This window comes from Xenopus laevis, chromosome 8S (assembly GCF_017654675.1).
Source record: "Xenopus laevis strain J_2021 chromosome 8S, Xenopus_laevis_v10.1, whole genome shotgun sequence".
In the NCBI taxonomy this organism is placed as follows: Eukaryota; Metazoa; Chordata; class Amphibia; order Anura; family Pipidae; genus Xenopus; species Xenopus laevis.
The window spans coordinates 97,433,892-97,453,204 of record NC_054386.1 but is presented as its reverse complement, the minus strand read 5'-3'; the positions used below and the strand labels follow the sequence as shown (position 1 = coordinate 97,453,204).

General features: G+C 42.0%; 1 protein-coding gene across 6 annotated transcripts in view; it reads left to right on the top strand.

Moving 5' to 3' along the window:
- The window catches only part of arhgef11.S (Rho guanine nucleotide exchange factor 11 S homeolog), a 98,566-nt gene that overhangs the window by 67,111 nt on the left and 12,142 nt on the right, over positions 1-19,313 (top strand). For 4 of the 6 annotated variants that reach the window (XM_018233487.2, XM_018233482.2, XM_018233485.2 and 1 more), the window contains 18 exons: positions 1,002-1,140; positions 1,223-1,319; positions 2,093-2,122; positions 5,234-5,360; positions 8,782-8,961; positions 10,847-10,894; positions 10,976-11,163; positions 11,294-11,440; positions 13,393-13,472; positions 13,619-13,744; positions 13,853-13,970; positions 14,939-15,117; positions 15,313-15,388; positions 15,475-15,642; positions 16,615-16,702; positions 17,949-18,050; positions 18,575-18,654; positions 19,003-19,233. In XM_018233487.2, coding sequence (XP_018088976.1) covers positions 1,002-1,140; positions 1,223-1,319; positions 2,093-2,122; positions 5,234-5,360; positions 8,782-8,961; positions 10,847-10,894; positions 10,976-11,163; positions 11,294-11,440; positions 13,393-13,472; positions 13,619-13,744; positions 13,853-13,970; positions 14,939-15,117; positions 15,313-15,388; positions 15,475-15,642; positions 16,615-16,702; positions 17,949-18,050; positions 18,575-18,654; positions 19,003-19,233 — 2,204 coding nt within the window. The remainder of the gene's footprint in view (positions 1-1,001; positions 1,141-1,222; positions 1,320-2,092; positions 2,123-5,233; positions 5,361-8,781; positions 8,962-10,846; positions 10,895-10,975; positions 11,164-11,293; positions 11,441-13,392; positions 13,473-13,618; positions 13,745-13,852; positions 13,971-14,938; positions 15,118-15,312; positions 15,389-15,474; positions 15,643-16,614; positions 16,703-17,948; positions 18,051-18,574; positions 18,655-19,002; positions 19,234-19,313) is intronic. The other 2 variants (XM_018233483.2, XM_018233484.2) reach the window with 2 other exon arrangements.

The following is a 19,313-nucleotide window of genomic DNA, read 5'->3' as shown; positions in this document are numbered from 1 at the left end:
TTTATATATTTCATCTTGAAATCTGACATGGTCAGAGACATATTGTCAGTTTGTCAGGTGCCCCCAGTCATGTGACTTGTGCTCTGATAAACTTCAGTCACTCTTTACTGCTGCACTGCTAGTTGGAGTGATATCACCCCTCTCTTTCCCCCCAGCAGTCTAACAGAACAATGGGAAGGTAACCAGATAACAGCTCCCTAAAGGTGGCCATATACTATTAGATCTTATCCCGATGTGCCCACTAACGGCTGGGCGATATTGGGTGAATCTGAACGTTCAGCCCCTGGGGCGAACAATGCTACGAATGGGCACTGGCGGTGTCGGGTCGCAGGACCACATCAACTAGCCAATGCGGTCCTCGTTCGTGGAAAAAAATTAAACTTGACCGATCGATATCTGCCCGATTTTCAGCCTGATATCGATCAGGAGGACCCGTCGGGAACCCCCACACATGGGCAGATAAGCTGCCGAATCGGTCTAAAGGACCGTGTATGGCCACCTTTAACACAAGATAACAGCTGCCTGGTAGATCTAAGAACAGCACTCAATAGTAAAATCCAGGTCCCACTGAGACACATTCAGTTACATTGAGTAGGAGAAACAACAGCCTGCTAGAAAGCAGTTCCATCCTAAAGTGCTGGCTCTTTCTGAAATCACATGACCAGGCAAAATGAGCTGAGATGCACCTACACACCAATATTACAACTAAATACACTTGTTGGTTCAGGAATGACATTTTATATTGTAGAGCGAATTATTTGCAGTGTAGTTTAGAAATAGAAACTACCCCATAAAAATCATGACAGAATCCCTTTAAGAAACCTAATACAATGGAATTAACAACCATTAGATGGCGGTGTCCTATTGACATGGGGGGTCAGAGGAAATCAATACAAAGCCCCGGGGCTATAGAAAAGACCCAATAGTATGAGTGGAGGAGGGCGCCCCCATCTGGTCATCGGATGTATATGTAGCATTCAGCTTATCTGTTTCCCTTTCAGCTCGCCCATGGCCTTTGCCTTGAGCATGTATGTGAAGTACGCTGGGATCCACACTCAAGATATCCGTCCCGCCAGCATCTCCGAAAAAAGCATCCCCGACAGGGAAAAGTGGCTCCCGTTCTTCCCTAAGAACAAGAAAGTGAGTGGCCACCAGTGGGTGTGACCTCTGAACAGTACAACATGGCTGTCCTTATCTCATTCCTTATTTCTGGTCTTCACAGAGCAGCAACGCCAAAAAGGATAAAGAGTCGGCTGAGGACAAGAAGCGCAACCCCATCCTTAAGTATATTAACAAGCCCAAGAGTACGTCTCAGAGTAGTGAGTATTGGGCAAGGGCTTGGGGGGCTCTGAAATGATACCAGGTTTAGCTGGTGGGATACAACTGTCAGCTGGAGGTCCATGGACCTTCCAAGTGGACAATTCTCCGTAGACTCTGTAGTTTTTACCTTAATCTTGCCCCTAACCATGTAAAAATCTATTGATCATCCATATAATTGCCATTTAAAGGAACTAGATGCAGCAATCTCATCAAGTACAGGTATGGGATCCGTTATCCGGAAACCTGTTATCCAGAAAGCTCTGAATTACGGAATGAATGACTCCATTATAATGAAATAATCCACATTTTTAAAAATGATTGCCTTTTTCTCTGTAACAATAAAACAGTCCCTTGTACTTGATCCCAACTAAGACATAATTAATCCTTATTGGAAGCAAAACCAGCCTATTGGGTTTATTTAATGTTTACATGATTTTCTAGTAGACTTAAGGTATGAAGATCCTAATTGTGGAAAGATCCGTTATCTGGAACACCCCAGGTCCTCAGCATTCTGGATAACAGGTCCCATACCTGTATATGGAACACAGCAGCCAGATGTCTCGTTGGCAGACACATTCTTTATAGCCTTGCTATAGACAGCACCCTCTAGTGGTTATAGTTATGGGTGAGCGCTTATTCTTTCCAGTACTGTAGGACATTGGGGAGTGTAGGTATAATCTGATTGGTTGAAAATGTTGACGTTATCGTAACCCCACCGCTCACTTTTAATTCAGAAGGGATTTAATTTCTCATATTTTTTTTTTCTTTTTAGCATTTCATGTTCCTTTGTCCCCTGGTGAAGGTAAACAACCTCCTCTGTCTCATCGTATTCATTTCATTCTTACCTCCTCTTCTCAATCACCTTAATCACTGAGGCAGCTTTGCGTCCGCTTTTACCTTTCTGATTCCCATCAGTTCTTAAACAGGTGCCGGCGCTTTAAGGGAAAGAGCACATTTTAACATGTTTATTAAACGGTTTTAGCCTCATAATCGATAAAGCCACAAAAAAAAGAAATGATGGAAACAACCCCAACCTGGTATTCCAAGCACCGCCCTGCAGTGCCTTTAAAGGATAAGTAAACCTTTAAAATAAGTGAATGTAAAATTGATGAGGGTGATATTTTAAGCCCTTTTGCATTGTACATTCATTATTTATCATTTTTTTTGTTGCAAGATATTAAGGGATACATGTACTGTTAATATAAATGAATTTTATTACTACAGTACATGTATCCCTTAATCTTGGAATGAAAAAATGATAAAAAATGAATGTAAATTACAAAAGAGCTTAGAATAGCACCCTCATCAATTTTACAATTACTTATTCTAAAGGTTGACTTGTCCTTTAAATTAGAGCTCTGTACATCTCTATAGCGGGAGAAGACAACATCGACAAACCCAAGCCTGATGGAATTTTCAAACTCTCCCTATAGATAGCAGCCCTTTCTTTGGCCAGATATTAGTTGGGCAGGCCCCATGCCTTTCCCAATAAATACAGACTCCATTCTTTCATTGGCTGCAAATGGCCAACCTTAGGCTCACAGAGTAGAGAAGGTCGATGGTACTTCTGTTCTGCTAAACGACAGCTATTCATAGAAATTGAATTAAATGACATCTGGTCATCTGACAGCCCTGTGATGCTATAAAGGTAATATACATAGTAAGTAAGGTTGAAAAAAGACACACGTCCATCAAGTTCAACATTTTAAGTCTATATTTAATCTGCCTAACTGTCAGTTGATCCAGAGGAAGGCAAAAAACCCCATCTGAAGCCTCTCCAATTTGCCTCAGAGGGGGAAAAATTCCTTCCTGACTCCAAGATGCAATTGGACCAGTCCCTGGATGAACTTGTACTATGAGCTATCTCCCATATCCCTGTATTCCCTCACTTGCTAAACACCATCCAACCCCTTCTTATACCTATCTAATGTATCAGCCTGTACCCCTGATTCAGGGAGACAATTCCACATCTTCACAGCTCTCACTGTAACAAACCCCTTCCCAATATTTAGCTGGAACCTCTTTTCTTCTAATCGGAATGGGTGACCTTGTGTCAGCTGGAAAGACCTACTGGTAAATAAATCATTAGAGAGATTATTATATGATCCCCTTATATACAGTATACATAGTAGTAGGGATGCACCGAATCCACTATTTTGGATTCGGCCGACCCCCCCCCCTGAATCCTTCTCGAAAGATTTGGCCGCATACCGAACCGAATCGGAAAGGGGAAAACACTTGATTTATGACAAAAAGTCACACGATTTCCCTCCCTGCCCCTAATTTGCATATGCAAATGAGGATTTGGTTCGGCCGGGCAGAAGGATTTGGCCAGATCTGAATCTGGCTGAAAACGGCAGACTCCTGCCTGAATCTCGGACTGAATCCTGGATTCGGGGCATCCCTACATAGTAGTGATGTGCAGGTTGGGTTTTTTCCAACCCGCACCCAAACCTAACCTGCCATTCCTCAGGCCGCACCAGCCCACATCCGACTTCTGGGTTTCTTTTATAGACCCTCGCCGACCCGTCCCACCGATGATGTCTCAAAAGTCATTAAAATGTCATTTATGGTGGACAGGGAGAGTAGTGTGAGGTCGGCCTGAACCCGCCCGACCAGTGGCTAAACCCACGGGTATTGGGCCGGCCCGCACATCACTAATACATAGTTATCATGTTACCCCTTAAGTGCCTCTACTCCAGCGTGAAATGGAACTAGAACTTTAATAGTTGATATAGTAGGCTAATCCGTCCCTCATGTTCCCTCTACAGCCAAATTAGGCAGAATTTAGCTCCATGTGGCTCCATATTAGGTCCCTCCAATCAGTGACATGCCTCCCTCCGGCTTCCAACAAATCAGTAGAGAGTTTCTGATTGGTCGTCTGCTTCCTGTGGCACAAAATCCACTAGAGCTCATTGTACAACGTTTATATTGGGTTGATGGCATTTACCATTGGGGAATATATTCAGCAAATAAAAGGAAACCAACGGCAATAAATTAAAGTGTGCTCTTTCTTTTTATAACCTTTTGTGCCGCTCACCGCTTCAGTCTACAGGTTTCTCTGTGCTCCGTTGTTGTTGTTGTTGGCGCTGAAGAGCTTATAGTTTAACTGGGGGACGATTTCATCCGTCAGTACAATCTATATCAAGTTATCACCACGGCAGTGTGTCAAACCAAAATTGAGCTGAACATTTCCCAAAATAATTAGATTATAAGCTCTTCAGAGTTGGGGCCAAACTGCACTAACACGACTGATCTCTGTGGATTCTGCCTTTCCTGCTTTGGGAAATTCACCAATGGTTACAGACCTCTTGGCTTTCCTCTTGGTCATGACGTTGTTGTGGCACATGATTGGGTAAAGCCTTAAAGGATAAGTAAACCTTTAAAATAAGTGAATGTAAAATTGATGAGAGGGAAATTCTAAGCACTTTTGTCATTTACATTCATTATTTATTTTGTTTTTATTCCAAGATATTAAGGGATACATGTACTGTTAATATGAATGAATTTTGTTACAACAGCGCCACCTGCTGGTCAGTTTCCCACCAGTCTGACCACCAAGTAGTCAAGGAAGTTGTCAGAAGGAAGAGTCTGCTCTGATGTTCTTCTGCTTAGGAATAAAATTAGAAACCTCTCTCAAATCTTTCCTAAGCAGAAGAACATCAGAGCAGCCTCTTTCTTTCTCCTGACAACTTCCTTGACTACTTGGTGGTCAGACTGGTGGGAAACTGACCAGCAGGTGGCGCTGTTGTAACAAAATTCATTCATATTAACAGCACATGTATCCCTTAATATTTTGGAATAAAAACAAAATAAAGAATGTAAAAACAAAATAAAGAGTTTACTTATCCTTTAAGTAATAGGATAACCCCATCTCACTCTGGCCTCTCTTTGTTCCCCCCCCCCTCTGCAGTTAAACCCGGGAATGTGAGAAACATTATCCAGCACTTTGAAAACAACCAACAATATGATGTTCCCGAACTTAACCTACAGCGGCTTTCAACCGGGAGCTTCCCTGAAGATCTACTGGGCTCTGACAGGTAACAGAACATTTTGACATGGTATCATCTGGGCACAGAACCATTTTAAAAGCCTCTAGGGGGCGCTGCACACATATATTGACTTGTATAGTAATTGTAATGGGTTACTATTGTGTTGGCATAGGGAATGTCAAGAGAACACAGCAGCTGTCAGTATCTTGCTTTGTTGAACTGGCCATACTGGCTTGAAATATCACTTGATTGTATAGCAAAGGCGGCTGTTAACTTGGGGCTGCATTAAAGGAACAGTAACACCACAAAATGAAAGTGTTTTAAAGTAATGAAAATATCATGTACTGTTGCCCTGCACTGGTAAAACTGACTTGTTTGCTTCAGAAACACTACTATAGTTTATATAAACAAGCTGCTGTGTAGCCATGGGGGCAGCCATTCAAGCACAGGATACACAGTAGATAACAGATAAGTACTACTATAGTTTATATAAACAAGCTGCTGTGTAGCCATGGGGGCAGCCATTCAAGCACAGGATACACAGTAGATAACAGATAAGTACTACTATAGTTCATATAAACAAGCTGCTGTGTAGCCATGGCGGAAATTGAAAAAAAGGCTATATGGCACAGGTTAAATAGTGGATAACAGATAACACCCTTAATTTCTACAGAGCTTATCTGCTATATGCTGTGTAACCTGAGCCTTTTCTCCTTTGAATAGCTGCCCCCATTGCTACACAGCAACTTGTTTATATAAACTATAGTAGTACTTATCTGTTATCTACTGTGTATCCTGTGCTTGAATGGCTGTCTCCATGGCTACACAGCAACTTGTTTATATAAACTATAGTAGTACTTATCTGTTATCTACTGTGTATCCTGTGCTTGAATGGCTGCCCCCATGGCTACACAGCAGTTTGTTTATATAAACTATAGTAGTACTTATCTGTTATCTACTGTGTATCCTGTGCTTGAATGGCTGTCCCCATGGCTACACAGCAGCTTGTTTATATAAACTATAGTAGTATTTATCTGTTATCTACTGTGTATCCTGTGCTTAAATGGCTGCCCCCATGGCTACACAGCAGCTTGTTTATATAAACTATAGTAGTACTTATCTGTTATCTACTGTGTATCCTGTGCTTGAATGGCTGTCCCCATGGCTACACAGCAGCTTGTTTATATAAACTATAGTAGTATTTATCTGTTATCTACTGTGTATCCTGTGCTTGAATGGCTCCAAAAACAAACCCATCTGCAGAGGTGCACGTTAGGCTTCCCGGGTTTATGGGAAAGAAATGAGCTTCGGTTGTGTGAAATGGGCCCAGGCAGGATGGTTCTGATTCAGTAATACTTGGCCTGGGATGAACTGTTACAATCCCTGAGTTTATCTGTTGCCTTTAATCTGATTTGTGCTGTTAGTCTTGTATTGAGTAGAATAAACTCATGTGTTTATTATGTCCTGGCCTGACTCCCAGTATAATGTGTGCGGCGCTGCTGGGGCAGTGACCTCATATACAGACGACTGGGTTGAGTGACTGGCCAATCATTTTAAACTTCAGGGAGCCTGGAATTGGCAGGGAATAAGCTCTAATTAGACAGACTTGAAGTCTGGATGTGAATTAAATATTGAGTTAATGCAAGAAAGTTTGAAACAGGCTGCTGACTGGAAAAAAGCAACTAAAAGCAAACAAATCAACTGAAAAGAATAAGTATTTGTTATTAACTGCTATTTTATATTAAGGTTTTATATATCTCTATATTTTTATAGTTTTTTTTCTGTCTTGGGTGCTAAATAGCACAGTTTGTTGTGTTAGTGAGCTCACAGTTTGTCACAACCTGATTTACTTTGCACTTGCTTTTCCCTCAGTTTGAGGGGCTGGAGTTTGATTAGTTGCACTTGAACAGACTGTATAAATAGAACCCTGGAACTCCACTGGAACTTGCTCTAGTGTTTAACTGCTCTTAAGTGTTTGTTCTTTAAGTGGGGGATCTGTTAGTGGAGTTACAAACACAGGAGTTACTGGGGGATCTGTAAGTGGAGTTACAAACACAGGAGTTACTGGGGGATCTGTAAGTGGAGTTACAAACACAGGAGTTAAGTGGGGGATCTGTAAGTGGAGTAACAAACACCGGAGTTAAGAGGGGGATCTGTAAGTGGAGTTACAAACACCGGAGTTAAGAGGGGGATCTGTAAGTGGAGTTACAAACACCGGAGTTAAGAGGGGGATCTGTAAGTGGAATTACAAACACAGGAGTTAAGTGGGGGATCTGTAAGTGGAGTTACAAACACCGGAGTTAAGAGGGGGATCTGTAAGTGGAGTTACAAACACCGGAGTTAAGAGGGGGATCTGTAAGTGGAATTACAAACACCGGAGTTAAGAGGGGGATCTGTAAGTGGAATTACAAAGACAGAAGTTAAGTGGGGGATCTCTAAGTGGAGTTACAAACACAGGAGTAAAGTGGGGGATCTCTAAGTGGAGTTACAAAGACAGAAGTTAAGTGGGGGATCTCTAAGTGGAGTTACAAACACAGGAGTAAAGTGGGGGATCTCTAAGTGGAGTTACAAACACAGGAGTAAAGTGGGGGATCTCTAAGTGGAGTTACAAACACAGGAGTAAAGTGGGGGATCTCTAAGTGGAGTTACAAAGACAGAAGTTAAGTGGGGGATCTGTAAGTGGAGTTACAAAGACAGAAGTTAAGTGGGGGATCTGTAAGTGGAGTTACAAAGACAGAAGTTAAGTGGGGGATCTGTAAGTGGAGTTACAAACACCGGAGTTAAGTGGGGGATCTGTAAGTGGAGTTACAAACACCGGAGTTAAGTGGGGGATCTGTAAGTGGAGTTACAAACACCGGAGTTAAGTGGGGGATCTGTAAGTGGAGTTACAAACACAGGAGTTTCAAACTAAAGGAGGTTCAAACTAGGTCAAAAGTTTGTTCTAAACCCTAATTTTTCTTTTATTCCTGTTTTGATCTGTAACTGGGATAATGAGTGCTAGACCTAAGATTGAAGGTCTGACTCAGTGCACAGTCTGCCATATGTTTGCAGATTTGGAACAAGAGATCCAAAATACTTACCTCTGTGGTGGTTGTGAGCAAATTGCCACTTTGGAGGCTGGAGTTGGAGAACTAGAGCAACAAATTGCAACACTGCGGTCGATTGACAATCTTGTAAGGAGTCTCTTGCTCACTGAGCAGGACCTAGAGGGGTCACATAGTTTGGGGGGAACAGAAGAGCAGCAGGATATTGAGGCAGCTAGCTGGGTGACAGTTAGAAAATCTAAAAAAAAAAAAAAAATAAGTGTTGCATTTTGTACATTTTTAGGGCTTGATTGAAAATGAGCTTTTAGTGGCCACTGAATGGCCCGTCCATTTATGAAAACATGGCTGCCTGCTGCAAATTCGTTGTTACGCAATGCGAAACTATAAGCTAATAAAATATTGCCACTATTGTGTGTCCCGTGCAGCATCAGGTCGGAGGTGAAACTGGGCCGGTCAGAAAGCTTAAAGGGACGGGAAGAGTTGAAGAAATCCCGCAAATTGGACAATGTTCCTCGATCTCGCAGTGACGTAGATATGGACGCGGCAGCTGAGGCTACACGGCTACACCAGTCGGCTTCATCCTCTGCATCCAGCCTATCCGCAAGGTGAGAATTGGACGGGAAGTGGTGTTTGTGGTTTAGGAAACAATCTTATCCATTATCCGGAAACCCGTTATCCAGAAAGCTCCGAATTTACGGAAATGCCATCCTTAATCCTTAATGCCAGACTTAATTTTATCCAAACAATCCAAATTTTTAAACATTCCTTTTTCTGTTTAATAATAAAACAGTCGCTTGTACTTGATCCCAGCTAAGATATAATTAATCCTTATTGGAAGCAAAACCAGTCTATTGGGTTTATTTAATATTTACATGATTTTCTAGTAGACTTAAGGTATGAAGATCCAAATTACGGAAAGATCCATTATCCAGAAAACCCGATCATTCTGGATAACAGGTCCCATACCTGTATATTATATATGGGGTATAGTGCAATGTGGCCACCATCCAAAGTGCTGCTAATAGCCCTACATTAGTCTGTGACGTTTTCCTCTCCACTACACACAAAAGGACATTATGGGATAGATTGAGTACAGGCAATTAAAGGACCAGTAACATAAAAAATTTGTTAGTATACATTGAAAAAAAAACACCAAGACAAATGAAACGTTAAAATCGCAAAGCCTTTATTAAGAAATAACTTACAGAAATTCCGCTTGCGCTACTCTTCAGAAAAGGCAATCGCGATCCTTTGTGCGGCGTTCGATTTCTCCTCCCTGCCTTTGAGCGCCGCATGATGGATCGTCGCCCTGTCGCCTTTTCTGAAGACGAGCGCAAGCGGAGTTTAGGTAAGTTATTTCTTAATAAAGGCTTTGCGATTTTAAAGTTTCATTTGTCTCTGAGTTTTTTAAATGTATACGGACAAATTTTTTAAAAAAGTTTTTTTGATGTTACTAGTCCTTTAAGCTAATAAAGAGAATGCAGGGTCTTCATTACGAAATTGAGACACTAGGGGCAATACAACACATACTTGCTATCATTAAAGGGATACTGTCATTGGAAGATATGTTTTTTTTTCTCAAAACACATCAGTTAATAGCGCTGCTCCAGCAGAATTCTGCACTGAAATCCGTTTCTCAAAAGAGCAAATAGATTTTTTTATATTTAATTTTAAAATCTGACATGGGGCTAGACATATTGTCAGTTTCCCGGCTGCCACCAGTCATGTGACTTATGCTCTGATAAACTTCAGTCGCTCTTTACTGCTGTACTGCAAGTTGGAGTGATATCACCCCCTCCCTTTCTCCCCCAGCAGCCAAACAACAGAACAATGGGAAGGTAACCAGATATCATCTCCCTAACTAGAAATGCATCAAATCCACTATTTTGGATTCAGCGGAACCCTGAATCGCTTGCGAAAGATTCAGCCAAATACCGAACCAAATCCGAATCCTAATTTGCATTTGCAAATTAGGGGTGGGAAGGGGAAAACATTTTTTGCTTCCTTGTTTTGTGGCAAAAAGTCATGCAATTTCCCTTCCCGTCCCGAATTTGCATATGCAAATTAGGATTTGATTCGGCCAGGCAGAAGGATTCAGCTGAATCCTGCTGAAAAAGTCTGAATCCCGACCGAATCCTGGATTCAGTGCATCCTCATCCCTAACACAAGATAACAGCTGCCTGGTAGATCTAAGAACAACACTCAATAGTAAAATCCATGTCCCACTGAGACACATTCAGTTACATTGAGTATGAGAAACAACAGCCTGCCAGAAAGCAGTTCCATCCTAAAGTGCTGGCTCTTTCTGAAATCACATGACCAGGCAAAATGACCTGAGATGCACCTACACACCAATATTACAACTAAATACACTTGCTGGTTCAGGAATGAAATTTTATATTGTAGAGTGAATTATTTGCAGTGTATAAATTCATGACAGAATCCCTTTAAGTACTGAGGGGTTTAATACTCCCATGTGCTTTCTCCTAGGTCATTGGATAATCCTACCCCACCCTATACTCCCAAATTATGTCGAAGGTAAGTGAGGTTTCAGTGGTGGACGGTGTGAAAAAACGTTTTCTCCATAATGGGGTTTAAAACCCAGCTTTGTGGTTACAGGAGCATGGAGTCGCCCAATTTGGGGTTGACTGGAGAATTGCTGCTCTCCAACCTGCAGGAGGACGACCTGGGTCACCTCTCTGACCTTGACCCTGAGCCCGACGCACAGAACTGGCAGCATACGGTGGGTCGGGACGTGGCGTTGCACCTGCCACCCAAAGAGAGGGCACGGCAAGAGGTGATACATGGTGAGTGCTTGTCACACTGTATATTTTATACACTTTTTTTTTTGGTGCTTTAATTATCCTAACGCCAGCTGCTTTCCAGTACTGTATTATTGTGCAGAATAAAGTGAATTTTTTTTTCTCTCTGCCCCAGAGCTGTTTGTGACAGAAGCCTCCCACCTTCGGGTCCTACGAGTTCTGGATCTCGTTTTCTACCAGAAGATGCGCAAGGAGAACCTGCTGACCCCAGATGAGCTCTGGCTTGTCTTCCCCAATCTCCCAGAACTGATTGAGATCCACAGTAAGGCTGAATGATATTTGTCTTTACATGCTCTTACCCCCGTTTTTCATGGGCATCTCCATGGATTTTCCTTTCTGCATAAAGGATGTAATTCAGACAATCAGGGCATAAAGATATATGCAGGAAATATTTTTAGTTGCTGTAGACTTCTAAAAATAAGCTCATATGTTGTGGACCACAACTAGAGCTTCAACACACCCCTTCAGAATCCTAATCCCTGTGCACATTTCTGTTTATGTCCTGCATTCACAATAATGGTAATGTAAAAAGAGTTGGGGAGCAACACAAGCATGAAAATGTTACAGGGATGCTAAATAAGAACTACGATTGGCTAATTGGTAGTCCCTATGTAGACTGGCAGCCTACAGGAGACTCTGTCTTTATGCACCAAAAAAAAAAATTGCTAGGTTACTGAGGTTACTGTTTGATGGCGGGTGGAAAGGAACTCAAGATTAGCGATGGTCGAATTTATTTGGCAGGCGCGAAGTCCCTGCAAAATTTGCATGTTTCGCTGTCGACGAGTAAATGCGTGAAATTGCAGCGAAAATTTAGCGAAAATTAAACGGACGCCCATGGACTTGACTGTGCGTCAAAATTCGAGTTTGGCTAATTTCTCACGGGGAACGGGACAAATTCGCCCATCACTACTCAAGATGAAAGAGTGGTTTTGGTTGAAAGCCTGATGTTGCTTTATTGTGGTGTGAAACAATGTGTGTGTATTATATATATATATATATATATATGTATATATAATGTATTTCATCCTTGATAAAGGTCCCAAAAGGGACTGAAACGTTGGATACAGCATGTTATGAAATAAATTACTTTGTATGAAGAAAATTGGAGTGCTGGTCCATTCTAATACGTATATACTGTATATAAAGGTATCAGACATGGGGTTTGCAAAGATGGGTTGTGGGGCTGTGGAAGAGATTGCTCCCTGATATTGATGGGCGAATCTGACCCCGTTTTCATTCGCCAAAAATTCACGAAATTGCAAAATGTTCACCAAATGCTATCTATGAGCGATACAATGTTTTTTTGTGACGCCAACAATTTTTTTTCACCTATTGTGTCTTTTTTTGCTGTAAAACCTGGTCGAAAAATGTCGCTCATCAATACTCCCTGCATCTGTTAAGGGGCCATACACACAGAATCCCATGGACACTGTGCAAGTTTTCCTTTCTATGCGTGTCTTCCATCTACTGTGAGAAAAAGAAGGGGGACTGATCTATGCACATTCCCTGGTCCCCTGTCTTATAAGTAATTCAGTAGATATGCAAGTGCATGGGTTTACAAAAACATGGGTTTTTGATGCAAAGTTATGATCATAAAGTTGATAAGCCACAAACATAGAGAAAACTCAACTGGCTGAAACCAATGGCCAGATCAGGAGACACTTATCGCAAGAAATGCTGCCATGCAGGGAGGTGCCAGCCTTTGATTACTATGACTGGAGGTAAATAGTTAGGGACCACCATATGGGGTTTACCTTGACGTGGTATGGTGGCTCATCAACTTCTAGATCATAACTTTTTAACTAAAACCCCCTGTCTTTATACATGTACTTGCATAGATACTGAATTACTTATGTGACAGGGGCCCAGGGAATGTGCATTGATTAGTCCCCCTTCTTTTTCTCTATGTTGGCCAGATCCATTGCATTTAAAGGAGAAGGAAAGTCATCCTGCACTTGGGGTGCCAAATGTTAGGCACCCCCAAGTGATTGTATTGACTTACCTGAAACCCCAGGCCGGTGCACCTTTAAATATATTTTTACTTAGCCTTGGAGTGCTCCCACAACCCTCCTTTTTTGTTACCATCTACTGTTCCATGGCTGAACCCCAAATGTTCCTAATTTGATATCATTGCTTATTGTTAGTAGCGATACAGTGGGAATGTTCATGCATCGTCGCTTCTCCTCTTACCGCTGCTGTTTGCCTCTGTTTTAGACTCGCTGGCAGAGTCAATGAAGCGGGTGAGAGAAGAAGGGCCAATCATCAAAGAGATCGGTGACCTCATGCTTTTGCAGGTAAGTGTCACCCTCATGATACCTTTTGGTTTCTTCTTCCCATGATTCCTTCCAGCATTGCATGAGCTTAGTGCTCATATTGATGATACTTTGGATAAATATGCAGAGCGGGTTTTCACTTTCTGCCTTACCCATTGTTCTATTAGTTTGATGGAGCTTCAGGGGAGGAAGTCCGAATGGAAGCAGCCAAGTTCTGCTCGTACCAGACATCTGCCCTTGAGTTGATCAAAGCCAAAAAGAGGAAAGAGACCCGGTTCAGTCTCTTCATGCAGGTATCTAAAAACCCGTATCCGTTTCATGCTTCTACTTTACCTACTGAACCTTCATTGTTCTTGGCTCAATCTCTTAACCCTTGTGCCATCTCTTGCCATGCACCATAGGAAGCTGAAAGCAACCCCCAGTGCCGACGACTGCAGCTGAAGGACCTGATTGTGTCTGAGATGCAACGGCTGACCAAGTACCCTCTGCTGCTGGAAAACGTCCTTAAGCACACAGACTGTGAGTTAATTTGTAGCAGAAAGGGAATGTTCACCCTAAAATGCATTGTGCAGGGGTGTCCAGTAATGGGACACTTGCCAAAAGGTTCAAAGAAACTGCTGTAATTCTGTGGAGAGACGTTCCCAACTTCAGCTTGGTTTGTGGCTTTCCTTTTTGTATGTGTCAACTCTATTCCCATGTTTAAGGTGGTAATCACACAAAATGGGCATATTTATTGGACCAAAACCACAGATTGGCTTCTAGGGTGGCCCACAGTCTTCACTGTGGACCCTGAAAACAGAACTGCACCATTTGGTTTCTTTTCTTCGCACCTAAAAGGAGTTGTGGACAGTTTTTGCCCACTATCTGCTCAGGCTCTAACCCAGGGTTCCCCAACCGTTGATACCCGTGAGTAGGGTTGCCACCTTTTCATAGAATTGTTTATGGTGGTGGGGCGGGAACAAAAGGGGTGGACTGTCATTAAAAAAGGGGTGGGCCATGATGTAAAAAGGGGAGGGGCCACACCACAGCTATGGTCAGAAGGAGGAGAAAAGTTAGGTTTCCAGAGGATTGTGGGCGGGCCAAGGGGTTTTGTTAAGGGCATTACAAATTTACCGGCAACTACATTGCCGGTAAATTTGTAATCCCGACCTTGGCAGGTGTTTTACCGGCTACGCAACCCAAATACGTAATGTAATGGCTATGATTGGCTATTTGTTAGCCCCTATGTGGACTGACAGCCTACAGGAAACTCTGTTTGGCAGTACACCTGGTTTTTAATGCAACCAAAACTTCAAAAAAAAGCACCTGCTTTGAGGCCATTGGGGGCAACATCCAAGGGGTTGGTGAGAAACATGTTGTTCATGAGCCACTGGTTGGGGATCACTGCTGTAACCAAAAGGGTGGCCATTCTGTTGCATGGCTGTGAGGGTAAATCCCTACCTAGAATTGGCTCTAACCTTGTCCTTATGAATATTATACTCTTGTAGCCGGGACTCAGGAACATGAAAAGCTGTACCGTTGCCGTGATCGGTGTCGAGATATTCTGAAATATGTCAACGAGTCCGTCAAACAGGCAGAAAATGAACATCGACTGGCTGAGTATCAGAAGCGACTGGACGCAAGCCACTTGGAGCGGTCGAATAATCCTCTAGCTGGAGAGTTTAAGGTGATTGGGGCTGAGGATTCCATGGGGTTTTGATGAGTAGAAGGAACTGCTTTGCTGAAATGGTCAAAGGAACGCTAAGTAACTGAGTGATGTTGATGGGAGTATGAGGGTTGATGAAGGTTGAAGAAGCGGCTCAGTTGAAAGATCTTTTATAGGCCTTTCTATGTTGACACAATGCTGGATTTTGTCTTCTAGAACTTAGACCTGACCACAAGGCGAATGATACATGAGGGGCCTCTCACCTGGAGGGTAACAAAAGACAAGAATATAGGTATGTAACCCGGCACAGCATAGTATCTGTCTGCATCTGTATCAGTGAAAACAAAATTCACCTGATTTGTTGTTCCTTTTTCATAGACTTGCATGTTCTCTTGCTGGAAGATCTCCTCGTATTACTTCAGAAGCAGGATGAGAAGCTGGTGCTCAAATGCCATAGCAAGACCGCCATGGTCTCCACCGACACCAAACAAACCTTTAGTCCGGTCATTAAGCTGAATTCTGTCCTTGTTCGCTCGGTGGCTACAGGTATGGGCCCCTTCTTTAAAGGGATACTGTAGAGGGGAAAAACAAGGTTTTTTTCAAAAAGCGTCCGTTAATAGTGCTGCTTCAGTAGACTTCTGCTCTGAAATCGGTATTAAAAGAGCAAACAGTTTTTTTTTTATATTTAATTTTTAAATCTGACATGGAGCTAGACATATAGTCAATTTTCTAAGTGCCCTCAGTCATGTTACTTGTACTCATGTTACTGATAAACTTCAGTCACAATTCTCAACACGGAGTGATGTCACCGCCCAGCAGCCTAACAACAGAACAATGGGAAAGTAACAATATACAATATAACAGCTCCCTGGACGATTTAAGAACAGCACTCAGTAGTAAAATCCAGGTCCCACTGAGACACAATAAGTTTCATTGAGTAGGAGAAACAATAACCCGTCTGAAAGCAGTTCTATTATGAAGTATTGTCTCTTTCTGAAAGCACATGACCAGGCAAAATGACCTGAGATGGCCTACACACCAATATTACAAAAAAAATACACTTGCTAGTTCATGAATGAAATTCTACATGTTAGAGTGAATTATTTGTAGTATAAACAGTGTAATTTAGAAATAAAAATGACACCATAAAAGCATGACAGGATCCCTTTAGCAATTATTTCAGCCTTCCAAGGTGTCTGTGAAAGTTTCTTGGGCGAAAAGTACCTCACTGCAAGGTGTCATGGAGCTGATTTGGGATTCCCTGTCCCAAAAGCAGGAAGTAAACTGGTCTTGCATGGTGAGAAGGTCCATAGAGGAGACCAAGATCACCCTGAAGGGTCAACTTGACGAGGGCCTGTTAGACGAGAGGTTAGAGAAATGGAGGGAGGCTTTATTGGTGCCAGCATATTGCCTAATGTTTTGCATAGCATACATATGAACATAAGGCAAGACTGTGCGTATAGGAGCAACTTCTGACAACTTTTTTACTGAAGTGACTGTTAATTGTTTCTCTTCCAGATAAAAGAGCCCTGTTTATTATCTGCACTTCAGACTTGGGACCTCAGATCTACGAGCTGGTGGCACTGACATCCTCAGAGAAAAACACGTAAGGGCAGCAAAGGCTATTGTGATACTAAACTCTATAGTTAATATAGATATGGGTATATAGAATTTTAATTAAAAGTAGGGAGGGGTGTGTGTATGGATGCTGGGTTTTCATTTGGAGGGGTTGAACTTGATGGACTTTGTCTTTTTTCAACCCAATTTAACTATGTAACTATGTAACTACTATGTAACTATGTAACACTGGGTTCTGCTGGGGTCTGAAGGCTTTTCACTTGCCCGCCATTGGGTGGCACCAACGCAAATAGTTAAAGTGAGGCATGTCCTTACAGAAAGAAGACATGGTCTATTGAGATTTTTTATTGTTAAGCTGCCTCACAGACTCGAAGTGTTTGATTATCTGTCCTTCGCTGGCTGGATTGACTAGTGTCATGGTTCCCATGAGTGTTCTGACCAATCAGTTCAGTGAGCTTTATTCAAGAGGTGTTAGAATGTATTCCTATCTAGTAATAGGGGCTTATTATATGAAGAAGGTTGCATAGAGGTTTGATATACTTTTATAGTTCTACTAATGGCAGCAATAGATTCCAGGCTTTATTATACTGTTGTGTCATCAGGAGGGTGGGACTTTCTCTGTTGCACAGACTGTCACCTGTGCTCAGCTTTGATTGGTAGATGCATCCGCCTGTCTGTTAAAGCTAATGGCTTGAAACACTACAGAGCAGAAAGCACACTCTGTATGGTGAAAAAAAAATAGAAATAACTGTATGGCCTATTTGCATTAATATATCCAGAAAACATTGCTGTACACATCAGTATTGCATTAAAGAATAAGTAAACCTTTAAAACAAGTGTAAAATTGATGAGAGTGCTATTCTAAGCACTTTTGTCATTTACCTTTATTATTTATTCTTTTTTCATTCCAAGATATTGAGGGATACAGAGCAGCCTCTTTCTTTCTCATAACAACTTCCTTGACTACTTGGTGGTCAGACTGGTGGGAAACTGACCAGCAGGTGGTGCTGTTGTAACAAAATTCTTTCATATTTACAGTACATAATATCTTGGAATGAAAAAAGAAAACATGATGAATGTAAATGACAAAAGTGCTTAGAATAGCACTCTCATCAATTTTACATTCACTTATTTTAAAGGTTTACTTATCCTTAAAGGATATATTTGTTTCTACAGACGCTGTGCATGATTCGTACAGACATACGTAGGTCTGCAACACAGAGCAGTTAGAGATATTTGCAGAGAGACAAACTGTTGTCTGTTTATTTTTATAGGTGGAAGGATTTATTGGAAGAAGCAACCAATGGTGCCATGAGGAATCCTCCCGGTGTCACCAAACGGAAATCCCAGGACATCAATAGACCAACCTCTGCCAGGTTAGACGAGGAGGGCATGTCCCTTCTAACTGATTGCTATTTACTGACCATAACTTCCATAAATCAGAGAGAGAGGCTGCTCTGATGTTCTTCTGCTTAAGAAAGATTTGAGAAAGGTTTCTAATTATTTTCCTAAATTGAAGAACATCAGAGCAGCCTATTTCTTTCTCCTGACAACTTCCTTGACTACTTGGTGGTCAGACTGGTGGGAAACTGACCAGCAGGTGGCGCTGTTGTAACAAAATTCATTCATATTAACAGTACATGTATCCCTTAATATCTTGGAATGAAAAAAGAATAAATAATGAATGTAAATTACTTAAAATAGCACTCTCATCAATTTTATATCCACTTATTTTAAAGTTTTACTAATCCTTTAAGTGGATATTCACGGTTACATTTTATATAAACGGGGTCTATTCTAAGCGGAACTTTTGTATCCGTCATCATTATTTATACTGTATAAGAAGTGCACAATATGGTTCTAACCAAAAGTCTCTTCCCTGGCTGTCTGTTCCTCTCAGCATGGTCCTACAGAGAGCCCACATGCCCAAAGTCTTGGCAGAAGGAGTTCTAAGACATAACAGTGAGGACCCTCAATCAGGTGTGTATGACTGTGGATAAACACCGACTGTCCTTTTAATACTTCTTTATTCAGGTGCCACAAACCATTTTAGGGTAACCTGCATTATATCTTTGTAAATGTTGTAGGCTAAAATGACAATGAAGTGGGCTATAGACCCCACTCTGCTTCAGGTAGTTCCCCCAAGAGCCTCAACCAATGATCTACCTACTCCAGCAGTCTTCTACTCATAAGGCATATTATTATAGCCTACCTTGAGATCTAAAAGCGTTGTGTAGATACATTCGCTTATTAGCAAAAAGAAGAGGTGCACTCTGGTAATTGTAACCCCCCCAACAGAACCAAACAAATTGTTGTTGACATGTTCAGGTGATGAGAGCGCTGGGGAATTCTTAGGCCACCAAAAGCCAGATGTCGTCCTAGAGGAATCGGAAAGGGAGGAAGATGAAGAAGATGAAGCTCGGACACCTACCCTGCTGCCTATCCCATCTAAAGAGGAGGATGCCGGAGGTGGGACACGGGGGTTAGACTCTTCCAACCATATTCCCTACCAGTGGCCTGCAGTGACTGAAGGGCTGGCTGAGTCTGCACTGGATGATGGTGAGTAAGATGTTTCCTTAGTAAAGTCTTCTGGTTATAGGCAACTCCATTAATGTCACAGCTATTGATCAGGGTTAAGT